Source organism: Lissotriton helveticus, chromosome 1_1, assembly GCF_964261635.1.
Source record: "Lissotriton helveticus chromosome 1_1, aLisHel1.1, whole genome shotgun sequence".
NCBI lineage: Eukaryota > Metazoa > Chordata > Amphibia > Caudata > Salamandridae > Lissotriton > Lissotriton helveticus.
In genome coordinates this window covers 1,257,026,878-1,257,053,163 of record NC_136057.1, presented here as the reverse complement: position 1 = coordinate 1,257,053,163, position 26,286 = coordinate 1,257,026,878, and the positions used below count along the sequence as shown (strand labels likewise).

Genomic DNA, 26,286 nt, shown 5'->3' with positions numbered 1-26,286 from the left:
TAGTCCCTAGGTATAGGCTTAGCCGTATGGGGGGACGCTCCTTCAGCGTAAAAGCTGCATCAACTTGGAACTCTCTTCCGGTTGAAATTCGCCTGCTGGAGGATTTTATGACTTTCCGGAAAGCCATAAAAACCTTTCTATTTTAGCTGCCTCTCCTAGTTTTCTGTTTGTCTAGCTGTGTTATTAATCTTGGATTGGTCTTTTCTAGTTTTCTGCTTGTTCCTGTTGTGTTATGTTCCTCCTTGTCAAATGCGCCAGGACGCTCCTTAGCTGGAGTAGCTGTGCGCACAACAAATAACAATAACATAACATAACATAACATAACATGACAGGATAATGCCTGGAACACTAGCTTTCTAATGCTTATAATAACGTTTTAAATCTTCAACTGATGCCTGTCGAGGTGCAGATGTGGTGTGGTAGGTATTGCCTTGTCTTACACAGATTATTCAATGTCTGTCTTGCTGAAAGCACCATCACAATTGTTTAATAGAATCTACAGACTCTGGGCAAATTTAAGTTGTAGGTGCTGAATTAAAACACCATTAAAGATGAATGGGGTGACCCAGTATCTCACAGAATCTGGGGTAATAGAACAGTATGTACAATAGTTTGTTCTGTCGAGCAAGGTAGAATTACTTTAATACTTATATTTTATCCTGACTACTAGGAAAGGTTAATCAATGGTACACAGTTTGCTTTATGTACCATACAGACACAAAAACACTGAACCGACCCAGTGAACTCAAAAGTGAATGATATGCTATCAGTCAAATATCATATAGCACACCGGAATCAAGGTTTATGAGGCCACAGGTCAGACCACGGAATGAAGTTAAGATATACTAAATAACTTACCCATACTAGATATTTCACGTCCAGGAGGTCCACCTATGTGGAAAAATAAAGTAAACAATGTAAGTGGTAATATGTTTCTCTTATGTCCTGTATTACAGATATTATAGTGTTTTGATTTATGCCAGGCAAAAGGGCCTGTATGTATTGGCCAGTGTCATACTAAAAAAAACTCAATTAAGGCTGTGTGACACGTGAAACAGCAAGACATTGGAGAATTGTTATGCAATAATTAATCAATGGGAGGACTCTCAGTACAATTTTTACAGCCTTTTTAATTACCACCTTTTCAGTGACAAAACATATTTTGTTGGTGAAACTTTCAAAGATATATTCATACTGCAGGAAATGCACATGTAGAGTTCCTATCTGTACTACTTGTTTACAAGAGGAATCTACTAATTTCACATTCTCCCTAGTTGGGTATGAATATGGAAATAGAACCTCAGAAAAGACAGAATGGACTTGCCAGGTAAAAGACCGAAACATATTAGCAAGTTGGACATGGTTTTATGAATAGCAGTTCTGTTGCAGGGCAAAGTAGTTGCATCTAAGCCCTGGGGAAAAGTAGGCATTTCACAGGCTGCTAGCATTTAGGGTTAATGTGCCGCTTTTTGTGGTACTCTCTTCATTCTTCACATCAGTCTTGAGTACCTGGTTTTGGTTCCCTTGTAGGGGGCTTAACAAAGGACCCCCAGGCCCCGAGGTGCAAGGGCCCCCTAGGCTTACACATACTGAAGGGGGCCCCTTCAGCCCCTACCTGATGTGAGTGTGAGGAACCCTTCAGCATATGTTGGAGGGGTGGGGGTCCTCAAGTTTTGTTATGCCAAAGTTCTCTTGGTGAAGTTCATAAAGAATACAGTGAGGCAGGGAAATACCATAGAGCATGACAGGATAATGCCTGGAGCACTAGCTTTCTAATGCTTATAATAACGTTTTAAATCTTCAACTGATGCCTGTCCAGGTGCAGATGTGGTGTGGTAGGTATTGCCTTGTCTTACACAGATTATTCAATGTCTGTCTTGCTGAAAGCACCATCACAATTGTTTAATAGAATCTACAGACTCTGGGAAAATTTAAGTTGAAGGTGCTGAATTAAAACACCATTAAAGATGAATGGGGTGACCCAGTATCTCACAGAACCTGGGGTAATAGAACAGTATGCACAATAGTTTGTTCTGTCGAGCAAGGTAGAATTACTTTAATACTTATATTTTATCCTGATTACTAGGAAAGGTCAATCAATGGTACACAGTTTGCTTTATGTACCATACAGACACAAAAACACTGAACCGACCCAGTGAACTCAAAAGTGAATGATATGCTATCAGTCATATATCATATAGCACACCGGAATCAAGGTTTATGAGGCCACAGGTCAGACCACGGAATGAAGTTAAGATATACTAAATAACTTACCCATACTAGATATTTCACGTCCAGGAGGTCCACCTATGTGGAAAAATAAAGTAAACAATGTAAGTGGTAATATGTTTCTCTTATGTCCTGTAATACAGATATTATAGTGTTTTGATTTATGCCAGGCAAAAGGGCCTGTATGTATTGGCCAGTGTCATACTAAAAAAAACTCAATTAAGGCTGTGAGGCACGTGAAACAGCAAGACATTGGAGAATTGTTATGCGATAATTATTCAATGGGATGACTCTCAGTACAATTTTTACAGCCTTTTTAATTACCACCTTTTCAGTGACAAAACATATTTTGTTGGTGAAACTTTCAAAGATATCTTCATACTGCAGGAAATGCACATTTAGAGTTCCTATCTGTACTACTTGTTTACAAGAGGAATCTACTAATTTCACATTCTCCCTAGTAGGGTATGAATATGGAAATAGAACCTCAGAAAAGAAAGAATGGACTTGCCAGGTAAAAGACCGAAACATATTAGCAAGTTGGACATGGTTTTATGGCTAGCAGTTCTGTTGCTGGGCAAAGTAGTTGCATCTAAGCCCTGGGGAAAAGTAGGCATTTCACAGGCTGCTAGCATTTAGGGTTCATGTGCCGCTTTTTGTGGTACTCTCTTCATTCTTCACATCAGTCTTGAGTACCTGGTTTTGGTTCACTTGTAGGGGGCTTAACAAAGGACCCCCAGCCCCCGAGGTGCAAGGGCCCCCTAGGCTTACACATACTGAAGGAGGCCCCTTCAGCCCCTACCTGATGTGAGTGTGAGGAGCCCTTCAGCATATGTTGGAGGGGTGGGGGTCCTCGAGTTTTGTTATGCCAAAGTTCTCTTGGTGAAGTTCATAAAGAATACAGTGAGGCAGGGAAATCCCATAGAGCATGACAGGATAATGTCTGGAGCACTAGCTTTCTAATGTTTATAATACCGTTTTAAATCTTCAACTGATGCCTGTCGAGGTGCAGATGTGGTGTGGTAGGTATTGCCTTGTCTTACACAGATTATTCAATGTCTGTCTTGCTGAAAGCACCATCACAATTGTTTAATGGAATCTACAGACTCTGGGCAAATTTAAGTTGAAGGTGCTGAATTGAAACACCATTAAAGATGAATGGGGTGACCCTGTATCTCACAGACCCTGGGGTAATAGAACAGTATGTACAATAGTTTGTTCTGTTGAGCAAGGTAGAATTACTTCAATACTTATATTTTATCCTGACTACTAGGAAAGGTCAATCAATGGTACACAGTTTGCATTATGTACCATACAGACACAAAAACACTGAACCGACCCAGTGAACTCAAAAGTGAATGATATGTTATCAGTCATATATCGTATAGCACACCGGAATCAAGGTTTATGAGGCCACAGGTCAGACCACGGAATGAAGTTAAGATATACTAAATAACTTACCCATACCAGATATTTCACGTCCAGGAGGTCCACCTATGTGGAAAAATAAAGTAAACAATGTAAGTGATAATATGTTTCTCTTATGTCCTGTATTACAGATATTATAGTGTTTTGATGTATGCCAAGCAAAAGGGCCTTTATTTATTGGCCAGTGTTATACTAAAAAACTCAATTAAGGCTGTGTGACACGTGAAACAGCAAGACATTGGAGAATAGTTATGCGATAATTATCAATGGGATGACTCTCAGTACAATTTTTACAGCCTTTTTAATTACCACCTTTTTAGTGACAAAACATATTTTGTTGGTGAAACTTTCAAGGATATCCTCATACTCCAGGAAATGCACATTTAGGGTTCCTAACTGTGCTACTTGTTTACAAGACAAATCTACTAATTCCACATTCTCCCTAGTTGGGTGTGAATATGGAAATAGAACCTCAGAAAAGAAAGAATGGACTTGTCAGGCAAGATACCGAAACATATTGTCAAGTGGACCTTGTTTTATGGCTAGAAGTTCTGTTGCTGGGCAACGTAGTTGCCTCTAAGCCCTCTGGAAAGTAGGCATTTCACAGGCTGCTAGAATTTAGGGTTCATGTGCCACTTTTTGTGGTACTCTCTTCATTCTTCACATCAGCCTTGAGTACCTGTTTTGGTTCCCTTTTAGGTGTGTATCAAAGGGCCCCCAGCCCCCGAGGTGCAGGGGCCCCCTTAGGCTTACACATCTTGAAGGGGGCCTGTCAGCCCTTACCTGATGTGAGTGTGAGAAGCCCCTTCAGCATATATTGTGTGTGGGGGGGGGGGTCCTCACTTTTTTATGCCAAAGTTCTCTTGGTGAAGTTCACAAAGAATACAGTGAGGCAGGGAAATCCCATAGAGCATGACAGGATAATGTCTGGAGCACTAGCTTTCTAATGTTTATAATACCGTTTTAAATCTTCAACTGATGCCTGTCGAGGTGCAGATGTGGTGTGGTAGGTATTGCCTTGTCTTACACAGATTATTCAATGTCTGTCTTGCTGAAAGCACCATCACAATTGTTTAATGGAATCTACAGACTCTGGGCAAATTTAAGTTGAAGGTGCTGAATTGAAACACCATTAAAGATGAATGGGGTGACCCTGTATCTCACAGACCCTGGGGTAATAGAACAGTATGTACAATAGTTTGTTCTGTTGAGCAAGGTAGAATTACTTCAATACTTATATTTTATCCTGACTACTAGGAAAGGTCAATCAATGGTACACAGTTTGCATTATGTACCATACAGACACAAAAACACTGAACCGACCCAGTGAACTCAAAAGTGAATGATATGTTATCAGTCATATATCGTATAGCACACCGGAATCAAGGTTTATGAGGCCACAGGTCAGACCACGGAATGAAGTTAAGATATACTAAATAACTTACCCATACCAGATATTTCACGTCCAGGAGGTCCACCTATGTGGAAAAATAAAGTAAACAATGTAAGTGATAATATGTTTCTCTTATGTCCTGTATTACAGATATTATAGTGTTTTGATGTATGCCAAGCAAAAGGGCCTTTATTTATTGGCCAGTGTTATACTAAAAAACTCAATTAAGGCTGTGTGACACGTGAAACAGCAAGACATTGGAGAATAGTTATGCGATAATTATCAATGGGATGACTCTCAGTACAATTTTTACAGCCTTTTTAATTACCACCTTTTTAGTGACAAAACATATTTTGTTGGTGAAACTTTCAAGGATATCCTCATACTCCAGGAAATGCACATTTAGGGTTCCTAACTGTGCTACTTGTTTACAAGACAAATCTACTAATTCCACATTCTCCCTAGTTGGGTGTGAATATGGAAATAGAACCTCAGAAAAGAAAGAATGGACTTGTCAGGCAAGATACCGAAACATATTGTCAAGTGGACCTTGTTTTATGGCTAGAAGTTCTGTTGCTGGGCAACGTAGTTGCCTCTAAGCCCTCTGGAAAGTAGGCATTTCACAGGCTGCTAGAATTTAGGGTTCATGTGCCACTTTTTGTGGTACTCTCTTCATTCTTCACATCAGCCTTGAGTACCTGCTTTGGTTCCCTTTTAGGTGTGTATCAAAGGGCCCCCAGCCCCCGAGGTGCAGGGGCCCCCTTAGGCTTACACATCTTGAAGGGGGCCTGTCAGCCCTTACCTGATGTGAGTGTGAGAAGCCCCTTCAGCATATATTGTGTGTGGGGGGGGGTCCTCACTTTTTTTATGCCAAAGTTCTCTTGGTGAAGTTCACAAAGAATACAGTGAGGCAGGGAAATCCCATAGAGCATGACAGGATAATGCCTGGAGCACTAGCTTTCTAGTCTTTCTAATAACCTTTTATATCTTCAAGTGATGCCTGTCGAGGTGCAGATGTGGTGTGGTAGGTATTGCCTTGTCTTACACAGATCATTCAATGTTTGTCTTGCTGAAAGCACCATCACAATTGTTTAAGAGAATCTACAGTCTCTGGGCAAATTTAAGTTGAAGGTGCTGAATTAAAAGAAACATTAAAGATTAATATGGTGACCCAGTATCTCACAGAGCCTGGGGGAATAGAACAGTATGTACAATAGTTGGTTCTGTCGAGCAAGGTAGAATTACTTTAATACTTATATTTTATCCTCACTACTAGGAAAGGTCAATCAATGGTAAACAGTTTGCATTATGTACCATACAGACACAGAAACACTGAACCGACACAGTGATCTCAAAAGTGAATGATATATTATCAGTCATATATCGTATTGCACACAGGATTCAAGGTTTATGAGGCCACAGGTCACAGAATGAAGTTAAGATATACTAAATAAATTACCCATAGCAGATGTATCATGTCCATGAGGTCCACATACGTGGAAAAATAAAGTAAACAAGGTAAGTGGTAATATTTTACACTTATGTCCTGTATTTCAGATATTATAGTGTTTTGATTTATGCCAGGGAATTGGACCTGTATTTATTGGAAAATAGTTCTGTGATTGCAATGCTCTTGCAGGACATGTGTGAGAGGTTCATACCACTTTGGCTTTGCACTGTTCTGTTTCTTTTCAGAACAAGCACATCTCATATGCTGCCATTTATTGCACTCACAGTGATTTGTACAGATGATATTGCCTTGTGTCAAGTATTGTTGCAGCACCTTGATTGTCCAAACTTCACTTTGACTTGGAAGTAAGAATGAAAGTTTAACTTGCTGATCCTATGCCTCCATTTTGAATGCATTCTGCACCAACGCCCTAGTTTCAGATGGCATCTGTGCACCTATTTTTCTGAAACCGCAGTGCTGGCATCACAAACTTTAGCCTCACATGCATTAACTCAGTAAATTTATCAGTTACAAAATGTGCCACAGACAGCTCACTTCGATGCACCCAACGGTGATTCCATGCATTTCCAAGCTCTGCTGTCTGCAGCTCATACACTAACTCCTCACAGATTTTCAAAGTGAAAGCATGCACTGTAGACTGTACATCATGATGCCTGCACAGAGAAGATGAATGTAGCGCACAGGTCTTGAGACTTAATGAATCTTTGAGTGGAGCTAGCTTCATTTACAAGTCTTGCTAGGATTAAAGGGCCATGGTACAATCTACATTATGAGCCTTATTTAGGGTTTAGTGGACGGGATACTCTGTCAAAACCTGACGGATAATCCATCCACCGTATTACGTTTCATAGGCTATAATGCATATGTAATACAGCAGACGAAGCATCTGCCACCTTTCTGATGGAGTATCCTGCCAGCCAAACTCTAAATAAGTCCTTAGGTTCTTAAAGAAAAGTAAGGCAGCTGCTCCATAAAATCCTCTAATAACTTATAAGATAAAGGCTTTAACAGATATGATGTATGGGGGAAGAATTCAAGGTTTGTGAGGCCACAGGTCAGACCATGGAACGACATTAAGGTATAATGAATATATTCCAAATACCAGATTTATCTTGTCCAGGAGGTCCACCTACATGGAAAAAGAAAGTAAACAATGTAAGCAGTAATATGCTCCTCTTGTGTCCTATATTTCAGATATTATAGTGTTTTGATTTATGCCAGGCAAAAGGGTCCGCATTTATTCGAACACGGTCCTGGTATTGCAATGCTCTTACAGGTCATGTATGACAGGTTTATTCCACTTTGGGTTTGCATTCCGTGAAGCAGTCGTCCCATATGCACTGTTCTGTTTCTTGTACAGAGCAAGCACATCTCATATGCTGCCATTTATTGCAGTCAAGGTGGGTTGTACAGGTGATATTGCCATGTGTCAAGCATTGATGCCACGCCTTAAGGCCCAAAATTCCTTTTGACTTTGAAGGTGATAAGAATGAATGTTTAACTTTGTGATCCTGTGTCTCGATCATGAATGCATTCTGTACCCACGCCCAGTATCAGAAGGCATCTGTGCACCTTTTTTAAAAAACAGTGCAGTGCTGGCAGCACATGCATTCATTCAGTAAATGTATTGGTTACAATATGTGCTGCAGACAGCTGAGTTCGGACAAGCAGAGCAGTGGTTCTTGCATTCCCAAGCTCTGCTGTCTGCAGCTCAAACACTAACTCACAGATTTTCAAAGTGAAAGCATGCACTGTAGACTGTACTCTTTCAGCAAAATAGGTTCATGGGTCCTGTCTAAGCAGGCACAGGTGCTCTGAAAATGTTAATGATGTGGCATATGATCCTTCCATATTAGGGGCTGCTGCTATTAGAGTCATGCCTCTTTGACTGTCAGGATGAAGCCTTGACTAAATTAACGGAGAGAGTGGGAGTTATTGAGGGTTTTCTGAAAGGTGGTAACAGGGCTATGTATAATGATAATATTGTTCAGCCTAATCATAGATCCTGTCCCACGGTAGCTCCCAATTTAAACAAGGGCAACTTGTTCTGTCAAACTACTCCCCAAGAAGGCCGGTTTTAAACTCAATAGTTGACCGGGTTCCCCTGATATACCCCTAGCGGATCCACTTTCTACTAGGATGAAGGCTAAGTACGAGGATAATGGTCATTTAAGAGACAAGGGACCAAATGGCCACAGGTTTGGTGGACCTTTGGTCTGGTCAACGGAATCATTAATACCTGTGGGGAATACTAGTCTTGACTTACCACCTTCTGTAACTCCCTAAACAGTAATTTTGGCGAATGTCCCAGGCCTATCTATTTCAGCATTTGAAAATTGGCAGGCCTTGCATGAAAAATCTCTATGTTGGTTGGGCAGAAACACTGGCCTAACAGATGTACTTTTTACTAAATTCAAAAAGGCTAGACGGGTAGCTTGGGTAGGAAGAGACCAAAAAACACTACAGGGTGACTGCATTGCATTCAACCCAACCGCCAGTGGCATTCAACCCAACTGCCAGTTGCGAGCAGAGCCTAGGGCTGCGACGGGCTGCCGATGTTGGCAGTGATTGGGTGAAGCGCTTCTAGAGCTGAGGCCGCTGCGGGGGGCTCGCGTTGTGGTGAGTCGCGGACGCTGTCTGACGGAGGCCTCCTGCTGTCAACGGTGAATCAAGTGCCTCAATTCTGCACCGCCCGACTACGGGGCAAGAGGTGAGGTGGGGAGTGCCCTCTAGGCTGAGTGATGGATCTTTGCTGCAAAGCGGGCCGGTGAGGGGCCTATCCTTGGGCCGATGGCGCTGGGCGGAAGTGCCGGAAGCCACGGTCCCCGCTTAGGCCTGCTGCAGACATGGCACATACAATGCGGGCTGGTTGGCAGCGAGAGAGCTGTGAGAGCTGCAGACTGCGCCAGCGACAAGTGTGAAAAATAAGTATGTTCACATACCTAAACCTACAGGACCGGTAATACCCACCCCCTCATCACCCCCTCAAAAAAAAAAAAACAATAAAGAAGAGACCTAAACAAGACAGTACTGAGGGGGAATAAAGAAGGGAAGTGAAGAGCAGAGGAGAAGCGCGCTGGGGCAAAGAGATATAGCAAAGGATACACAAAGTAAAGGCAAACAAGAAGAAAATGGCAACCTAACAAAACCCCACTATAGAGTCCGCTCTTGGTTATGAGTGTTGTTTGCTACTGATTACTCGTGATTTTCACCTTGCATTAGCCTTCTGGAGCCGCCACACACCAGCTGGGACGCCGTCGCTGCATCTTGCATCTGGTCTCGCCCTGCCTGTGGACTACAATTCCCACCATTCCCACCATCCTTTGCGGCGCTCTACGCCGCGCACCACATCATCGCGCCAGGGGGCGCTGGAAAGGACGACAGGCCCCCCGCATCACCAAGGGCGGGCCGGTTTGAGCCCGTTAGAGTCCTAACAACTGCGGCCATCCAGGATAGTTGTTCCCTCATCCCTGTTACATCTAGGTTATAAATTACCTGGGATCCTTGTACTTTTTGCCTTTCTTTTGGCACCTGCCAAAAATGTCAACACGTGAGGGAAAAGGCAGATCGGCGCTGACTGGGGGAAGCATTGTTGGGACTTTGGATCAATTCTTAATCAGAGCCAGCTCTGTCTTAGCCCGTGAGATCGCATTGACCGAGTGAAGACTCTCCTTAGATCCCCTGCAGACCGAACGTTCATCGCTAGGTGACTTGGCGGCTGCAAGCTCTCCTGAATGCCCCCTGGCCCTCACAACGGGCTCCCATGATCTAGCAAGAGGCCCCAGCCAGTCATCACAGATACCTTTGGAAATTTCTACAATTTTGGAAGTTCCGATAACACCCCTACCTGTGGAGATGGCCGAGGATGGTGCACCTTGTGGTATTCTGAGATGCATTGCCACAAGGTTGGTGCCCAAACCCATTTCTTCATCCATAGCCCTAGCCCCAACTCCGGAGCCAGCCGTAAAGAGGAATAGGGGAGGGGGCCCTCAAAGGCAGAAAAATGCTAAACTGCAAAAAACTAACTGGAATGGTGGAACAGTATCCTCATTGTCTTCAGAGCCCGTGCCCGTAACCTCAACTTCTGTTCCTTCAAATGTGGATTTATTAGGTGCTCCCCTGTCTGATGCCCATGAAGTCTTGTTGGTTAAAGTCGGGGCTCTGTTCTCGTCATCTTTATCCCCGATCCTCGACAGACTGGTTTTGATCGAGGAAAGACTAACCAACTATGAAACGCCTTTTGCATGTAAACTTTGTATCATTGAGGACACTTTGGGTAAAATAATTTGCCCATCTGAAACTCAATCAAACGTCTTGTGTGACCCCGTTAAGCCTAAATCCCTTCCTGCCATTCCTCCTTTATCCAATTTACCATCTGTATTGTCTGCTAGGAATGGTGAGGTGGGTACAGTCTCTAAGGATGTCCTAGCTCCATCGGGTGGTCACGAGGGTGAGAAAGGGAACACGTCGAGTGAATTTGGCCAGCTTATTGCAAGTACTCCACGGGGGGCGGGTAGTAATCTCCGGGGAAGGTCTTGCAGGAATTTAATCCAACACCTATCTAATATATGGCACTGGAAATCAGGTCAACCCCGCTTGTGGGCCCTCCAACCGCAACACATTAGCCGTGCAGAATTCTCAGGGCCGCAGCATAGGCGCAAATGGTCCTAGAGTATTACACCTCCCACCGGCTGCCGCTCCTCTTGTGGTGGTCCTAAAGAATGTACTGATTCTACAGGGCAGATAGAATCCACTGAGCAGTTGATGGCTAAAACAATGTTCTGGCTTAGTGCTCAACTGAAGGTAGCTGGGGTTCAGGGATGGGATATCTGTAACCAAATGATTATGGCTTGATGGGCATCTTGGGTTGGATACTCCACAAAGGAAGGGTGGGGTGACTGTGTAGTTGTCAACTTTAATAATACCCATGTTGTTAGATTTTTTATTGGGTCATTTAGGGAGTAGAAATCAATGGCATCATTCGGGGAAAATCTCCCTCTTGCCTTTATATTTCTTCTATAGACCCCATCATCTTCCTCCATTAGAGGGCAGGAGCAGATTCGCACCAGAAAAACCTATAGGCAGTCTCTTTGATTTTAAATCTCACTAATAGATTTGCTCCCTTGTCTGGTTTAGATGTGTGCGATTGACTGACTCCTGTAGTTCTACCTGCGACTGAGGTCACATTTAACCTACCAGCTGCTTCTAATGTGATTGTTTCAACTCCTCCCCTGGTTACAACTGGGGGGTCTGAGCATCCGGAGGCCCTGATGGAGTAAGATCGGGATGTAGGTATTGCTCCCTGCACATTAAGTTTGCTATCATGGAACATTGCTGGTTTATCACTGAAGACAACTTCTTCTGATTGGTCTACTCTTATTGAGCTTTTTGACATTATTGCCTTCCAGGAGACCTGGTCCGTGAGTACTATTTTCCGTCCATTATATTTGTCCTTGAGCAAACCAGCCATTGCGAACCCCAAAAGGGCGCCCCTCGGAAGGTTTAACTGTTTGGGTAAGACAGCAGGTGGGCTTCCAGGTAGCCAAACTGGGGATTGACAATCCAGATATACAGGTTTTTAAAATACATTTTGAACACGTCTTTGATTTTATATTGATTAATGTCTACGCAAGAGGTATGGCCGGCGGTAAAGCCTCACCGACCATCTTTGGCCTAGATTATTTTATCAAGTCACTGAAAGGGAAACATAACTGGGTCATTGCGGGGATTTTAATTGCACGTTTCAGCCGCTTGGCTCAGAAGACGCCAGTCTTACTAGCGATGAGGATGCAACCTGGGGCAATCCATAGTTAAGGCTCCCCCCAATTCATAAATGGACTGAGGAAGTACTGCAATTAAAAAGTTTGACACTGGAGGGTGGGCTCAAGGCAGTTAACGGGCGATCCAAATCTGATGTCAAAGGCAACCCCACTTTTGATAATGGGGGAAGTAGTAGTAGGATTGATTACTTCCTAATTAACTTAGAATTGTGGTCAAGGCTAAAGGACATGGAAGTATTAACCAGACCGGAGAGCGATCGTGATACACTGTCGTTGACATTAGAAGCAAAGGGTCGCTTATTGTTGAGGGGCGGCACGGAGACCGTCACGACAGACGTTATTATGTCTCACGACTGTTGAAGATTAAAATGGGCATGTGTCTCTGAAGATGAGGGCACCATGGCAAAGATAAGGTCTACTTTTGAAGAGTCCCTTGTAGCCCTATTCTATCTTGATTCCAGTGATGCTAGCATTACAACTCTTATAGAGACCACGAGTCCCTGTTTGCTGGGCTGAAAAGCTATTTTACTAAAAATAAAAAGATCTATGCAACCCCCTTTCATAAAGCTGCAAAATGGTATGACGGGGAATGTAGGATAGCTAACAGACACTTGTCCCAAGCCATTAGGGTGGGATCAACACAGGAGGTAAGGGAACTAATCACAGAGTACGAAGCTACACAAGTCAGGGCAAAGAAGGCTTACGATGAAAATAGATGGAGGGACCTTCTAGAGGCACGTAACAGGAAAAACTGGTGTCGGTTCTGGCACTTAATTAAATGGGGCAGTGGTAATGCTGGCCTGGCTCCAGTTAACAACGTTCCACCAGAAGTTTGGGTCGCACATTACAAGTCCCAATTCTCATCGCCCGAGGATAGTACTAAGTACCAGCCCTGTGCTGTGATGGACTCAGTCCTTTCCTTTACACTAGCGGAAATCGAGAGAGCCCTCGATGGTGTGGCAGCAGGTAGGGCTCCTGGACCGGATTGTATCCCGGCAGATATATTTAAATCAGATCGGGAGAACTGGTTGAAATACATCCTTTTCCTTGCTTATGGTTTGGCAAGAGGTGCGCCATTCCGGAACCCTAATTATAGGCCCATAAGCCTTATAGACTCCCTTGAAAAAAATGTGGCGAGATTATTGCTAAGTAGGGTAAATAGTTGTATAGATGAGAACTAAATACTTTCCACCTACCAAGCAGGATTTTGTTCCCATGTTAGCACTATCGACCACATTTTTAGATTCATGATGATATACTGGAACACAGTGGTCTTAGCAGGGGGGACACTCTATGCAGCATTCGTAGATCTGAAATCTGCATTTGATTAGTCCCCCGCCATAAGATGTGGGAGGTCCTTAGGGAAGCAGGGATGCTTGCTGAGATCTTATCTTTTATTGTAAATCTACATGAGTCTACATCTGCCCAAGTACGATGGTGTCAGCAGGGTGAGCTAACAGACCGCTTTCCTGTGAACAAGGGAATAAGGCAGGGGTGTGTTCTGGCCCCTACCCTCTTTTCATTGTTCATAAATATTTTTATCTCATACTACTCCAAATATTCCACGGACGCACCTACTCTTGCTGGTTCCAGGGTTCCTCTATTAATGTTTGCAGGCGACACCTTAATTCTGTCAAAGACGCAATCAGGTCTGCAACCCGCCCTTGATCATTTCACTTTGTTCTGCAATGACCATGATTTAGTCGTTAATGTCGATAAGACGAAGTTCATGGTCTTGCATAAATACAAAGTAGTGAAAGCTAGAGTGGAAATGAATAATGTGCCCCTGGAACAAACCGGCTCCTTTGCATACCTGGGTGTTACTTTGAGCAAACGCTTGAATTGGAAGCCACAGCTAGATCTATTAGTCTTAAGGCATAATCAACTTGCAGGGGCCCTCCTAAAAGAATTCCGGTTGTCCCAAACCAAACCAGTAGGACCGGCTCTATCTATTTACCAAGGGAAGGTTAGAGTCTCAATAATTTACGGGGTGGAACTTTGGGGGTTTGAAAACTTAGTAACATTAGTCTTAGCCCAGAACAAGTTCCTGAGGGCATTGACCAGCCTTCCTCAATCCTCTCCTCTTAGGCCCCTACTTTTAGATCTAGGATTTATTTCCTTTGAGGAGGTTGTGGGTTTTAGACCACTTGCCTAATGGCGATGAATTTGGACAACTCTGGAGTTAGCACCTTATGCCAAAGCTGTTAAATCCATTAGGGAAGCAGATAAACCAAAATTTCTTGGCTACAAAAGATTACGGCATTGTTATCTGAAATGGGCCTCACTCACCTGTGGGAGGACCCAGAGGGGGATTGCTTTCCATCTAAAAGAGATCTTAAAGCCTTATATAGGGACAGGGTTTATTTAAAGTCCTCTGTTATTAGTGGTTCCCTCATAGGCCTCTTTCTTGAATATAAGTGCGAGCATAAGCTGGAGGCCTATTGGGATATTATCACACGTCCTGGTGAAAGAAAACTTTTCCACCAATTTAGAGTGGGAACACTCCCCCTAAAGTTGTTTACTAAAAAGTGGTGGGATGACCAGGACATAAAATGTGACTCTTATTTAACTGAGGATGAGACTCTATCGCATGTCCTGTTTGAGTGCCCTGCGTACAAGGGCCCTCATCTGAAATGGCTCAAGCCGGTTTGTTCAAACTTGGAACTAGATCTGGTCAAACGGCACTGCGTATTTTTAAAACTGAAACTTCTGAAGTCATAGTTGTTGTTATGGCTAAGTTTCTGAGATGGACTTGGGCCCTTAGAAGGAAAAATCTGCAAGGTATTATGTAATCTATCTGCTTATGCATTGGTGTACTCAAGTTTCCCCCTCGTCTTTAAGTCCAATATTGAAGACCGTAACCAAGCCCTGTGTAATTATGCATTAATAGCTTTTGACCCTTAATTCTCCCTTTTAAACCTAATCATTGTTTTAACAGTCTTGAGATTTTATTTGACATGGTTTGTTATTTTTAACGACATATTCTTGTATGAAATGTTATGCCTTTTTATATTATATTGTATTCGTCTTAATGTGTCTTTTATGATTGTTTATGATTGAATAAAGACGTAAATTGAATTAAATTGGACTGCATTGTTTTGACCTTTAGTGATCCACACCTAGTACATGCTATTTTAACTAGGACAGGGAATTCACATATTATACACACTGGAATTAATGTTCTACCATTAGGATATTTCTACCAGCCACAAGCTGCTAAACAGTATAAAACTCAGGCTGGTGGCCCATATGTAAATGCTTTGAGCCATTATAATGTTCCGGTCCGTAATCGTTTTGACATCTTACCCACACTTGAGGATATAGATTGACTGATTGTAGTAGGGGAATTAAGTGTACAGAATGATAGATGTGCTGAGCAAGATCCAATTAACCCTTTAGGTTCTGTTATGGGTCCTTTGTTGGGACTGTAAACTACACAACGGTGCTCTGACCCCATGTGATCTGTAATAATCTTAGATCCAATGGGACAGGATTTGTGCAACAGTAACCAAAATAGTTCTACTGATGGGACCTGTAATAATAAATCCAGGGGCTATGGGACAGGTCCACCTTACTGAAGAAACAATTGGTCACTCTGATGGTATTATTTAAAATGAAGTATCATGTGAAATAGCCGCATTCCATATACTTTTTTGGACTGTTGCAGGGTTGTCCTTGAAAGCATCTGACCCCCATGGCTCACTTTTGTGGAAGGGTTCTCTATATTATGCCTGCAAGAAACCTGGGCAGTTAAGGAAACACACATTAATGGCTATCAAACCTACAACACACCAGCAGTTACTACGAGCAATGGGCAAAATAAAGGTGGTCTATGCATCTATGTATCTAACAAAGTGAGGGTGAATAAGTTAAATCATAAAATTGTGGCAGTTTATTGCCAGATTCTAGCATTGCATGTTGATAAAAAGAACTGTGTTGCACTGTTACATTTTTACCATAATATTTCCAAAGGGCAGATCATTAGTGCATTGATGAGACTACAAAAGGATCTCAACAAACTGCAGGAAGATTTATCTACTGATATGTGTATAATATGGGGAGGTGATTTTAATCACCCTCTGTGCAAGCATACTGGGAAGGGATTCTGTGGAGTAAGTCAAGACAGAGACCATGAACAGGCACACTTTGCACATACACAGATGGGGGTCTTGTTGAACACTATTGTTTTTCAGTTTGACTTTAGTTATGCCAATGATTTGTGTATACCAACTGTGCCCTTTAGGCCCACTTTTAATGGTAGAGGTTGTAACACCATCATCGACTTTATCCTGATTTCAAATAGATACTCTAATAAGGTTTGCAGCTTTGAAACTCACTCTATCGCCATGAGCGACCATTATCCTGTAAGTATTAATTTTGATCTGGTGAGTATTGCCAAGATCAAAAAGGGTCTGGGAACTCAATATGATTTCAATATTGGTCTTGCCAGTATTAATGGATATTCGCTAAGTTGGACCAAAGTAGACCCCAAAAACTTTACTGAACAAATAGTAAAGACGTGCAATAATGAGTTTATTATCTGCCTGAGTGAGGATGCTAGGACTGAAGCCGTTTTAAATGCTTTTAATAAAATTACCAGGGAGATCCAGGTTTTATTAATGGCTAAATCAAAGCAGGGAAAACAAAAGGAGCAGGGCTGGTTTGATCAGGAATGTACAAAGGCGCACACAACCTAAAGAAAGTGTTACATAAAAACAACAGGTGCCGAGTGGAAATAAGACCGGCCATATTCCTTTACAGGTGCACTCTAAAAGTGAGGAAGGACCAATTAGGGCAGATAAACTTCTTGGGGAGGGAGGTGTCTGGTTCCATGAGGGCTAAGAGGAGGTCATCAGCATATAACAGAACTTTATGTTCCTGACCACCGAACGGGAGAATCTGAGAGTGAAAATTGACAATATTGAACCCCTACTAGCCCTGACGAAGTTGCGAGTAAGTGTAGAAACGAAACATGTTGGCAATGTAGAAGTAACTATGGTATATTGGTAACCATTTTTAATTGGGAGGGCTTGCAGCTTGGAATAAAATTGGACGGCTAGCAAGCTTTACCAGGTTTTAAAAGTGAGAATTATGTTCACTGGTTCTCACGGGGGTTCTTTGAGCACACAGATTGAATAGCAAGCACGGTTGCTGCAATCAATATCTTTTCACTACACATTTTTGTTTGATAGGGGAACACATTCCTTTTTTCTTTCCCACACACAAAAAGAGAGAGTGGCCAATGATGATAAGTGGGTAAACTGGCAATCACCAGCCAGCAACCCCATTATGTGTTGCTACCGTGAGGTACTCTCTCTTTTTTCACTAATTTTGTTAGTGGAATTTGGCCTGTTTGATGTTATTTTTTAGAGTAGAAAGTAATACACCGTGACTAATCAGAGTCGTGTTAATTAACACACTCAGGGGGATTAAGAAAATTGCTGAAAACCTTTGGATTGTCATTTCTGTTAAGTGTAGGTGTGATAAAGGTGAGGCCTTTTGTTGGTGATAATGGGTTGAGTGGGGGGGGGCGGCCTTACCTTGTTCCCCCTATGACTCCTATTGTGTGGATGCCAGATACCTCCAAGCCAACCCCTAACGGCTCACCTGGCCATGTGAAGCGGTGAGTGCAATCGCTACTGGGCTGGTCACAGACGGCAAGGGGCACCGGTTGCCAAGGGTTACCGCGCAAGAGGCCCAATAAGCCTGATAGATCCTCTGGTAGACCCGCCACACGGGGCCGCTGGCGGTAAGATGGCATTGAGAGTCCATGAAGCCACAGGGTCAGCAGCCGCTGCCGCACTCTGCAGGTTCAGGGGACCCCAAGCTTGTACCAACAATGGCCAATGTGGTCTTTAATGAGTCCAGCACTGCCAATGGCGAAATGAGGGCATTAAAGATGCTTTAGAAGGCTTAGGGCCAGAGGGCTCCAGGAACTCCAAGCTTCCATGTCTTACGCCGCTCTCTACTAGGTCAGTCCCCCATCCATATGTTCTTAAAGAAAAGTATGGTGGCACATCCATAAAATCATCTCATGACACAGAAGATTTTCCCACATATCAGTATGCAGTGAAGGATTCAAGGCTTATGAGTTCACAGGTCAGACTTAGGAAACATAAAGGGTTAATAAATAGATTCCAGATACCAGATTTATCATGACCAGGAGGTGCACCTACATGGAAGAATAAAATAAACAATTTTCTACGATATGTTCCTCTTATGTTCTATAGTCCACATATTATAGTATTTTGATTTATTTTGAAGAATTGGGCCTGTATTTATTGGAAAGCACTCCTAGAATTGCAAATCTCTTGTGGGGCATGCATGAGAGGTTTACATGCAATGTATCCTTGCCTCTGTGGTGCAGTAGCCCAATATGCACTATTCTGTTTCTTTTTCGGAACAAGTCACAGTGCTGATATCTGTACATATGAAAACCTTGTTTTGTCCATTGAGATTAATTGAGATTCATCATGTATCACTTGTCTCCACTTGAATATGGGACCCCCTCTATATATGTTTTCAGGTCAGGGAAAGAGAGGAAAAACAAATATACCATATAGAAATATTCCCTCACGACCTACACAATTTTTGAATTGACAACTTCTCAGTTTTGACAAATATTATTTAACACAGGGGACAACATTTGACTTTTTTTTGTATATATTTGTAATTTTTATAATTTTTTTATAAGTACAAAATCTCATTCATTTTTTTCTTTTCTTTTTGCTTTCAAATTATCACAATTCATTTAATATAACATACAGTATTTCATTAGAGTAAAAAACATAGCCATACCATGCAGGAAAAACCAACAAAACCTAAACAAATCTTACAAATTCCTAACGCATACTACCTCATTCACACTACATTCACTCTTTATTCTGCGTCTGAGGGATCGCAGATTGTGATGCGAGATTTTTACGCAAGGTCGACGCGTTTCGGTGGGATTAGACCACCTTCCTCAGGACCTTTAAGCAGAATAGCCAAATATTCATAAACTAATTATAACCACTGCATGGATGGGTATCCAGAGATTTTCCATAGGGTAAACCACACCTTCAGTTATAGGTTCATATCAATAAAATATGTCACTATGAAATGTTCCAAGGACACGATTAACCTTTACATCAAACGATTATAAATACGCGGTTTGTCTGTAGCTGTAAGACCTTTGCCGGGGATGTGGATTTCCTTTTTTTTAAATCACTGAGAGTGCCAAAGATTCTTCTTTCATCTGTATAAAATTCGTTTTCATTCCTCAGTATTCAAATAGGGTCTTTTGTTTGATGACAGTTAGTTGTGTTGTGTGCAAAGCATGTCTTATCGCGTTCCTTCCGGCCCCCCATGGACGTTACGAGGGTGCCGGAAGGAACGCGATAAGACGTGCTTTGCACACAACACAACTAACTGTCATCAAACAAAAGACCCTATTTGAATACTGAGGAATGAAAACGAATTTTATACAGATGAAAGAAGAATCTTTGGCACTCTCAGTGATTTAAAAAAAAGGAAATCCACATCCCCCGGCAAAGGTCTTACAGCTACAGACAAACCGCGTATTTATAATCGTTTGATGTAAAGGTTAATCGTGTCTTTGGAACATTTCATAGTGACATATTTTATTGATATGAACCTATAACTGAAGGTGTGGTTTTGTGGTTTACCCTATGGAAAATCTCTGGATACCCATCCATGCAGTGGTTATAATTCGTTTATGAATATTTGGCTATTCTGCTTAAAGGTCCTGAGGAAGGTGGTCTAATCCCACCGAAACGCGTCGACCTTGCGTAAAAATCTCGCATCACAATCTGCGATCCCTCAGACGCAGAATAAAGAGTGAATGTAGTGTGAATGAGGAAGTATGCGTTAGGAATTTGTAAGATTTGTTTAGGTTTTGTTGGTTTTTCCTGCATGGTATGGCTATGTTTTTTACTCTAATGAAATACTGTATGTTATATTAAATGAATTGTGATAATTTGAAAGCAAAAAGAAAAGAAAAAAATGAATGAGATTTTGTACTTATAAAAAAATAATAAAAATTACAAATATATACAAAAAAAAGTCAAATGTTGTCACCCTGTGTTAAATAATATTTGTCAAAACTGAGAAGTTGTCAATTCAAAAATTGTGTAGGTCGTGAGGGAATATTTCTATATGGTTCACTTGTCTCCACTTACATGGATGGAGATGTACAGTTTCCTAGACATTCAGCATCATCTACTAATGCCATGCCTCTCGATGTGTTCTATTTATAATCAAAACCATATAAAAGGTATAATCTTCTGAAATAATATCTGATGAGCAGACGCTGTTCCAAAAGGATTATGGACGGAAACAACACAGATCCACAAGATTCAGTCGTCTACCCATCAGAGACATTGTCTTCAGGTTTGTCAGTCTCTTATGTCACATCCTCCTAACCTATTTCCCTACATATTGCACAATTCTAGTTTTTCACTAAACAGCACACTATTTCTTATAGCCTGACTCCGGGGAATTAGAATGCTATGGTCAATTAACGTATTTAATCTGGCAGCTCAAGAGTAACATTTCAATAATAAAAATGTGCAATTCTGTAATAATGAATCATATTGATCTACCGAAGGCATACTGTGCTCACCTTCTGTCTGTTTAAAGAACAAGGGTTTCTTATTAAGGAAGAACATATAGGATGATGATTTAGAATACTTGTGAACTCCCAGAAGGTTTGTATATTGCTGTGGGGATGTGCTGCTCAACCTCCGTTGGCTACCTACCAAGGCAGCGTGATCTTTGCAGCCTAAGCCTTGAATGAAAGGTTTGACCTTGATCACAGCTACAATTGTAAAGCAGAGTTCATGTACCTACAAATTTAACAAATATGAGTTTTGGGTGATGCCAAGATTGTGGAATTGTTTCCAGTTACTTCCTGGAAAGGGCAGAGAGCCAAAAAAGTTTTAGAGAAAACAAAATAAAATGTTTCTACAAAATTGAGAAGTCATAGAAATTGCTTGAAAATGACAAAGTAAGTTATACATTACCCATCTGACTTCCTGAATAAAAAATAAATAAAAAAACATGCATTATTTTCTGTTTGTGCAGCAGTCTGTTCTTGCAATGAAAGCATTCAGGTACCGTTTGCGAGCGGTTTCAATAATATAATTCTTATTCTTGTGGGGCACAGCACATTGCTAACCTGGGAGCTGCTTAAACGACTGGCACTGTAAGCGGTTTACTTTTGAGTTCATACTGCAGCAATATAGTAATGTCAGTGCACCATTCTTACCCAATAAGAATGCTTTGAATTCTAAATCTCTGCCTAAATACCAGAAGATTACAAGATCCTATCCTAGTTTGTCCGCCTCCTTGATAAATGATGCACCCTAAGTTTGGAAAATGTAGCACAATTTTATTCAGGCACCTAGAGACAATTCAGTTTTCTATGTGTGCTATAAATAACCACTGGCTGCACCCTAAATATGTGAATTTTGCTATGATTATTATTATTATTAGCTCTTCGACTGATCCCAGGAAGAACCAAGCACCTGGATGCCCTCGCGGGTGAACAGCCTTGCTTTATAAATCCAAGTTCATTATTATAATATAATTCATGCGATTCTGTAAGCCCTGTATAAACCCCAGAACTCAACGATTATAAGTTATTGCAGTCGAGTGCTGAAGTCACAATGCTTAGTGCCAGAGCCAGCAGCCGACGTGAAAGGCAGATACAGTCACTTAGCATAATTGAAACAACTCTTTAAAGCAACAGGATGGTGTTTTCTTTCTTCTGCTCCATTATTTAGTTCACAATGACAGGCAGTGAGAGCATGTTTATTTTTTGTACTCTTTAGTTAGAGAAAAGCTATAATCTTTCTGCACGTTTCTACACATTCTGAGCTAGAGCAGCTTCCTTTTTTTAAAACCTGATTTCTATTGTACTGTTTCTAATATCTGTTTGCAACAAATACTTAACAGGTTTTTGATGTGTTTCATTTTGCCCTTTTTAGGGGAGAAGATGTGGTGCACCAGCCAGGGCTGCCCACTTGGGAGCTGGAGATTTGGGAGCTGGCGATCCGGGTTTGAGTCTTGGCATTGTCGCAACTTCCTGTGATTTAGGGAAAATCACGTAATCTCCCCGTGCCCATGGAGAGTGCCTGGATACCCACACGGGTGATAAGCCATGCTATATAAATCTACAAAATGTAACTTTAACCATGCTCGCTCTTTCATATGAAATAGCTGTCCACCAACTTTCTAAGTGGTTTGTGTGAAAGGTAATGGTGTGACCATGTATATGGGATAATAAAGTGCCTACTGGCGTACATGATAAGTATATTGCACGACACCTCAGATTTCCATAACCGTATATAAGAACTTTGCCTTCAGCCTCGTTCCTGAATATGATTATAGAACTCCTTGGTGACTTGCAATATCCGTATAATTTACAACAGGGGTACTTTATTCCTTATAATATGCTCTGATTGTGGGGTATTTATGCAACAATACTTGTTCTATGAATAAGTCCTTGTTTGAGGTCTAGTAATGATAAACTCTAAAATGCTTATATATATTTGGTCATCCGGATCCATTCTTCAACCTTTCTGTGCAACTCTTCTTCTAGGAATTCTGTCCAAAGGCCTTTTTGCACTGACTGTAATATTAATCCGTGGACGCAGTAGTATTTAGTTTTGATCAGACTGATATTAGGCCTTTGCTTTCCTAAATCACTAACCCACTCTCCATAGCTATTGAAGATACACTGTCTGCCTTCAACCTGTGATTCTTTGTGTTTCTTGGAAGCATCGCCCATTTTGGATCCTACTGAGGCCTTGTTATTTGCATACTGTGGGAAGCCTTAATTGTTTTGTTCTTGTTACACTTGTATAACAAAAGGGCGTCGGACTCTAACAAACCCAAGCTTGGTGTCTGATCTATTGTTTGATTTATTTTCTCCATTCAATGTTGATCCACCCTTTAGGATTCCTCTGCTTTTTAACTGCTCACTTCCCTATCCACACATTTCTTCATTCAATTTGTACAAAAAGCCCCACCGTTGACTACTCTTTCCTTGCATACTGTACCCTGGGACTCCTCAGCCGGCTGCCACCTTGCTCTGACGGTAAACATGCATCATTCTGGGAGATAAATGCTCTGTACAGCCTAATTTTGCGTGCTCACTGGTTCTGCTGCAACCCACCACCCACTTAATGTATTTTTGACAACCACAGTGTGCAAGGCCCTACAATGTCTTTTATTTATTTAAGAATAGCTCTACATTACCTATAGATCTTCTTGAGCCACCTGCAAAAAATGAACAAACGGCATTATTTCAGTTTTTGCAAAAGCATTAGTTAGCTCTGAGTGTATACAGGCTACAAAAGCTCAAGATGTGAGCAGTTTCCATAGTACTGTGTTTGCCCTTGTAGGCCACGGCAGATTAATCGCCGGAAAGGCGGATAATAATTCGAAGATAAACAGTTAATTCTGGGATCAAGGCGCAGCAGCGCAGGGAGGCGGGCTCCTCGCTCGGTGAGACTGAGCGGAAGGGGAGGGAACAATGTGGTAGCCATAGGGTATTAGGGCCGCTCATATAGCGTAAGCATGTATGACGTGAGAACGCTTTCCTTTGCACCAGCCATCGAGCTGGAGCGCACAGCCCACGCTGGTACATGTTTTTGAGGATTGGGAGTGGGCGTTTTATTGTTATGGTGCTCTTACTGGTGTGTTGTGTAGCTGAAGGGCAAGCAGACGAAGGCCTTTCATCTGATTGGGGGAAAGGATGGTGGGCTGTAAGAATGGGCAAAGAACAATAGAGCAAAGATTTGGGGTAAGGACGAGGGCCTGGGTCAAGAGCGGTGGCCATAAGCACTACTAGCATTTTAAAGGTAGTGTGCAGTTCAGAAGTGTTTTGGGGTGGGATATTAGGGGTGGGAGTAACCTGGGAGAGACAGCTGATGACAGAGTAACTTGTGCGTCTCAGCCGAAGGGCTAGGTACTCTACTTGCCAATTATAAATAAAGCCACCTTTCGCACTCAAAGCAAGTGGAGTGGTATGATCATTTCCTACCAATGCTGAGATTTAAGGGACCACCGTCTCCTCCTGCCCAAGTGGATGAGTTAGTGGGCATCACGTCTTACATGAAATCAGGCAATTGTAAAACTGCATGCAGACAGGTCTTACTTTGCCTTTTATCCGTCTCAAGTCAATAACTTAAGTACAATTATTTTAAAAAACAATACCAATAATGTTCAAGTACCTAGAAACAATTCAATTACTATACATGAAATACATATGACCATTATACTTATTATTATTATTCTCAACAGTGTGCAGAGTCTGATATTGATCATTGTGCTCATCTGGGTCTGGTACCAGAATATCGATGTCAGAATAACATCTGACATAATTATTCTGTCCTAAATGTCGTCTATAAGAATATCGCCCGTTGTAGGTCATAATCCAAAATCTACCTCAGTGGGAAAATATTTTTTGCAAAAGATATTTAGAATACAAGGTTTACATCAGACGATATTTTGCCATGGGATACTCTGATATACAATGATGATTCAGTTGTTCATTTGATAATGTAATGAGTACCTCATATTTGTGTATTCAAGCTCTCTCTTCCTTTGTTCCTGCTCATTGAACAATGCTTTACAGTTTCTCTTAAAGGGTCATGCCTCAGGTGATAAGCCCTTGGCAGATCCGGACTGGCCATACCGGGCATCGGGCGTTTCCACTGGAGGCTGGAAGGGTGGAGACCGGTTATGCAGCAGTGGGGGCTAGTTTTTTTTACTGGGGGGCGGTTTTACAAGAGTGCTGAAATATTAGCCTCCAGAAACAAAAGAAGCATTGCTTCACACTTGCGTCCTCCAACTCACCTGGGGGCAAGTCTAATAAAATTGCCAGGGCTGCTTTGAGTTCCACGTCCAGCCCTGGCCCAGGGTTGCCGTATCCCTCTTGTCAAGATTTTCATTTTACAAATTTTAGTACATGGAATCTTTATTTGCTTTAGATGCACAAAGTGGACTAGTACATCGTTAAACAGCAATTGGTTTCATTGAGAGTTCAGATCTGAATACAGTTGCCACCTCACTAATCACTTTTTGAGTTTTCTGAACACATTCCTATTTTATCGCTCTTTTTTGCTGTTCCAACAGAGCTGCATATATTAGGGTCATCTTTAAAGATATATTCAATTCCTTGGCATATAAGACCCTTGATTTCAATGCTCCTCTACAAAATGTCAACCCACATAGTAAATTGCAAACTATCAACTCACATAGTAGATGACCATAGTCCCCTTTGTGCGTTCTAACACTAGCCGCAGTGCACACGCTTTCAAATTGTTGGAAAGGTTAAGGGGTAATCACCAGTATTTAACGGAATTCCAAATCATCACTAGCGCACAGATTCTTAAAACTTTGAAGTCTATGAAGTAGGGTCTCCAGCAGATTTGCACAGCGCTCATATTTTACATTTGACAGCGGTTTCTGTAGCACCTGTCTTCAAGATTAGTTAATCTACCCTTTAATCTTGACGGCATTTCACCAGACTAGAACTGGTCTCTATTATCCCACTCATAAAAAAAAACACTAAGGGGGATATTCACAAGGACTTATCGCCGATTTATCTCCACCTAAACGCATCAAAAGTGGAGATAGATTTAACACCCCATTCACAAGCTGGTGCAAGCTGCAGACATCGCCAGTATTCCCGCGATAACAGCCGCAAAATGTATCTCCACGGTGAATCCACCAACTAACCATAATGGTTGCAGAGTAGGCGTTCCCGTGCAAAAACAAATGAGAAAACCACACCACCACTTTCACAACGCACTGCCAGATCTGCGATGCGAACCAAAAACAGGCGATAAGCCGCAGTAGCAGCAGGAAATTAACACCTACCTTTTGCTGGTGTTAAGCAGGACGACTACCTGCAGCTGCCAAGAGCCACACCTGTCGTGGAGACAATGAGCATGTAACGCGGATACCCATACGGG

At 41.9% G+C, this 26,286-nt stretch overlaps 1 protein-coding gene across 1 annotated transcript in view; it reads right to left on the bottom strand.

Moving 5' to 3' along the window:
- The window catches only part of MUC19 (mucin 19, oligomeric), a 1,331,159-nt gene extending 1,319,168 nt beyond the window's left edge, over window positions 1-11,991 (bottom strand). The window contains exons 1-5 of the mRNA XM_078649731.1: window positions 11,718-11,991; window positions 7,624-7,650; window positions 5,103-5,135; window positions 3,691-3,723; window positions 2,275-2,307 (exon numbers count right to left, since the gene is read on the bottom strand). Coding sequence (XP_078505857.1) covers window positions 2,275-2,307; window positions 3,691-3,723; window positions 5,103-5,135; window positions 7,624-7,650; window positions 11,718-11,991 — 400 coding nt within the window. The remainder of the gene's footprint in view (window positions 1-2,274; window positions 2,308-3,690; window positions 3,724-5,102; window positions 5,136-7,623; window positions 7,651-11,717) is intronic.
- Window positions 11,992-26,286: the final 14,295 nt, after the last annotated feature.